Raw genomic sequence first — 3,038 nt, 5'->3', positions numbered from 1 at the left:
AAATGAGGACTCAGTTGCTGCAATTCTGGTAGCAACACATGCTTAGCAATGCATACTTAGCAAGCAACATGCCAGCAACAAGATAGACACGTTGCTATCTGGGTGCATGTGTGTGTATATATATGTATATATATATATATATATACTTGGCAATCAATCTTATTATTTAAATTACAAATACTGTAGATATTTAAAACAAAAGTATTTCAAATACATGTCGAGCCCTGACAATAGATAAATAATGAAATAAAACAAATATATAAAATGTTTAATTACTTGGAATATACTTAATATAATAGAGTGTATTTAAAAATTTTTTTTAAGTCTTCCTTTAAGATTATAAATTTAGTAAATCTCTACTTGACTATGTAGTGTTTAATTGTATGTTGTGACTAGATGATAATGATCATTAATAAAATAGTTACAATGATGGTTATAACTGGTTGACTAATCGCTTTGATCTTTATAGATTAAAGACCAACTGGCAAAAGATGTGTTTAGTATCTTCTCTGTTGGATGCGTGGTCTAATCTAAGAAATTGTGAACAAAGCATGTTGACCGAAGCGGTGGAACAGTTGTCCGTGAATGCGGAAGTGGCATCCTCGGTCCTCAAGGTGCTGCACGATGCCTGCGACAAGTTGAAAAATTCACAGCCTGAATTTAGCAATCTGCATTTACTGCTCCTGGTAGGGTCAAAGTTTTTATCATTGTATTCCAGCAAGAACGCTCATGATCTGTGCGCTTCGGACATTTTGTTGATGATCCTGCTATGCTGGATAGTGAATAAAAAGCGAAAGCAAAATCAGTCGGAAAGCAATAATGATTGCTGCGATGATATCTTGTTACCAGAGAGCAACGTTTTGAAAAGTGATGAAACAAAATTAAACTTCGGAGCTAAGCTGGCCACTCCTACTTCAGAGGACATAACGGATCTCTTTAGTAGGTTTTTGCAGCATAGTTATTTTTGGTAATGGATATATATTTTTGTTTGGCGCATAATTGAAAATTTTTTAGTGAATAAAAAGGATGAACTCTTTATTTAAATAGATTATACTTAGCCTTTTTTTTTTTATTTGTTGTAGGAGGTTCCAGGGAATCTTCTGTGAACGAAGGTCTCTCATCCTTAACTGACGATGATCTCTATAGCCAATCGTTTCTCCTCGATTGCCAGCATAACTATACAGCTAATGCAGTTCACATCTTCGAATTATCAGATTCCATTAACTTGATAACAATTGTTGAAGCTACAAATCTGTCCATTTCTTCAGGTTTATGCGACAGTTTCCATTATTTAAATCTAATAAACAATCTGCAATTTCAACGAGACGTCGATGAAATGAAACCAGCCTTTGAGAATCTCGATGTAGCGATAAAAAAGGTGCTGGAAGGAATTAAGAAGAATCGTTCTAATGTCGGAAATGATGTCGATATGTGTCAGAAAAGGTTGCAGACCAAATGGGATTTCATCCGAAAAAAGTACAGTGATCTTCTGCGCTCCAGAGATCCCGAAGTAGTTCTGCAGATTGAAGCTAATACTTCTGGCTTTGTAGAAACTTTGAAAGAACTATTGCGTTTGACCTGTTTTGACAAGAATTTTCTGAAGCAAGGAATTGATGTTTTGACAACGGTTGGCAGACTTGTGAGACAGAAGCTAAATGATTTCAGTGACTTTCTGAAAGTCAAAGCTCTGAAAAACTTCACGCTAGGATCATATCCTTTTCTAAACTTGAAGAGGCACGATTTCGTGACTTTTCTTTCCTGAACAATTTTTTAAATGTTTCATAAAGTTTATATTCTTTAAATCTAATTATTTTTTAGATTGTTATTTATAAAACGATCTAAATAAAGTCTAACAACTAATATAAACGATCTAATATAAAGTTTTTATATAGAGCAATCGTGTTACAATAGTAGAAGACTGATATTAATATACAAAATTTTAATTATATACTTTTTTCTTTGAAAAAATTTAAAATAAAAATTATTTAAAAATTAAAAAAGGAATAGGGCTACGAGCCAAAGGTTAATCGCTATAAATTTAAATTAGTAAACAATTTCTGCAGACTCGAATTCTTAAAATAAAAATAATAATAACACAATCCGTAAAGGCCATACGAGTCACGGGCTGATGAAGGTGCCAACGATTAATTTCAATCTTAATTAATCATTAATTTGTAGAATCCTCTTTATTGAACGTTTCGACTCGCTTTGGAATCCTCCTCAACAATACATGTGTAATTAATATGTTGAGTATTCCGTCAACTTGAGAGTCTTAAATTAGTAAAATAAACATATCAGAATATAAAAACTTTAATGCCGGCTGTAAACAAATAAATAAAGACAAACGTTTCAATCCCTATAGGATCATTATCAATGTTGAAATAGAACAAAAAATTATTCAAGTTTTTACATATAAATTAGAACATTATTGCATGTGCAACTTTTTATTTTGTATACTTCCTTAATGTTATGCATTTTTCCACAAGAACTTCCCTAACTATCAACAAATATCTTGAGGAGTTTCCAGGTCTAGTGCATTTCATCTATATCGACAGGAATACGCATAGACTTGTGGCGCCTACACTTGACTTCACGAGCACGGAAACGCTCGCTCTAACAATGAAAAAAGTAAGTTCTATCAAGGTAATATTAATTATATCAAAATTTTTTTGTTAATTTAATTTTAACTTTTTTATTTTATACATATAGTATATGTATAACATTCATGCATTGATTCAAAGATGTAACTACAAATAGCTCCTGATGGAATTATAAATAAGTTTATACAGAAATATTTCTTGTTTTTACATAGATTTGGAACATGGTTGAGCAAAGTAGAATGCATTTACAAGAGGGTCATCTGTCAGTTATGTGGAAAGACACTACATTCAATTACTCTTACTTTTTATGGTTCGAAGATAATTCTGTATGTGCAGTTGTATTATATTTAAATATTTTAAAATTATATAAAATATTTATGGAATAACAGATAAAATTCAATAAAATATAATCTCATATATATATATATATATATATAT

General features: G+C 31.2%; 2 protein-coding genes across 3 annotated transcripts in view; both read left to right on the top strand.

Annotated features, from left to right (window-relative positions):
• The window catches only part of LOC108730850 (RNA-binding protein 25), a 24,795-nt gene that overhangs the window by 16,862 nt on the left and 4,895 nt on the right, over positions 1-3,038 (top strand). The window lies entirely within an intron of this gene.
• HPS1 (Hermansky-Pudlak syndrome 1 protein) overlaps positions 1-3,038 on the top strand; it is a 5,859-nt gene that overhangs the window by 1,377 nt on the left and 1,444 nt on the right. For both annotated transcript variants that reach the window (XM_018460888.1, XM_018460887.1), the window contains 4 exons: positions 470-939; positions 1,083-1,710; positions 2,484-2,628; positions 2,813-2,926. In XM_018460888.1, the coding sequence (XP_018316390.1) occupies positions 470-939; positions 1,083-1,710; positions 2,484-2,628; positions 2,813-2,926 (1,357 nt within the window). The remainder of the gene's footprint in view (positions 1-469; positions 940-1,082; positions 1,711-2,483; positions 2,629-2,812; positions 2,927-3,038) is intronic.

Source organism: Mycetomoellerius zeteki, unplaced genomic scaffold (assembly GCF_001594055.1).
Source record: "Mycetomoellerius zeteki isolate Tzet28-1 unplaced genomic scaffold, Tzet1.0 scaffold98, whole genome shotgun sequence".
Lineage (NCBI taxonomy): Eukaryota > Metazoa > Arthropoda > Insecta > Hymenoptera > Formicidae > Mycetomoellerius > Mycetomoellerius zeteki.
This window is presented reverse-complemented; position numbering and strand designations above follow the sequence as displayed.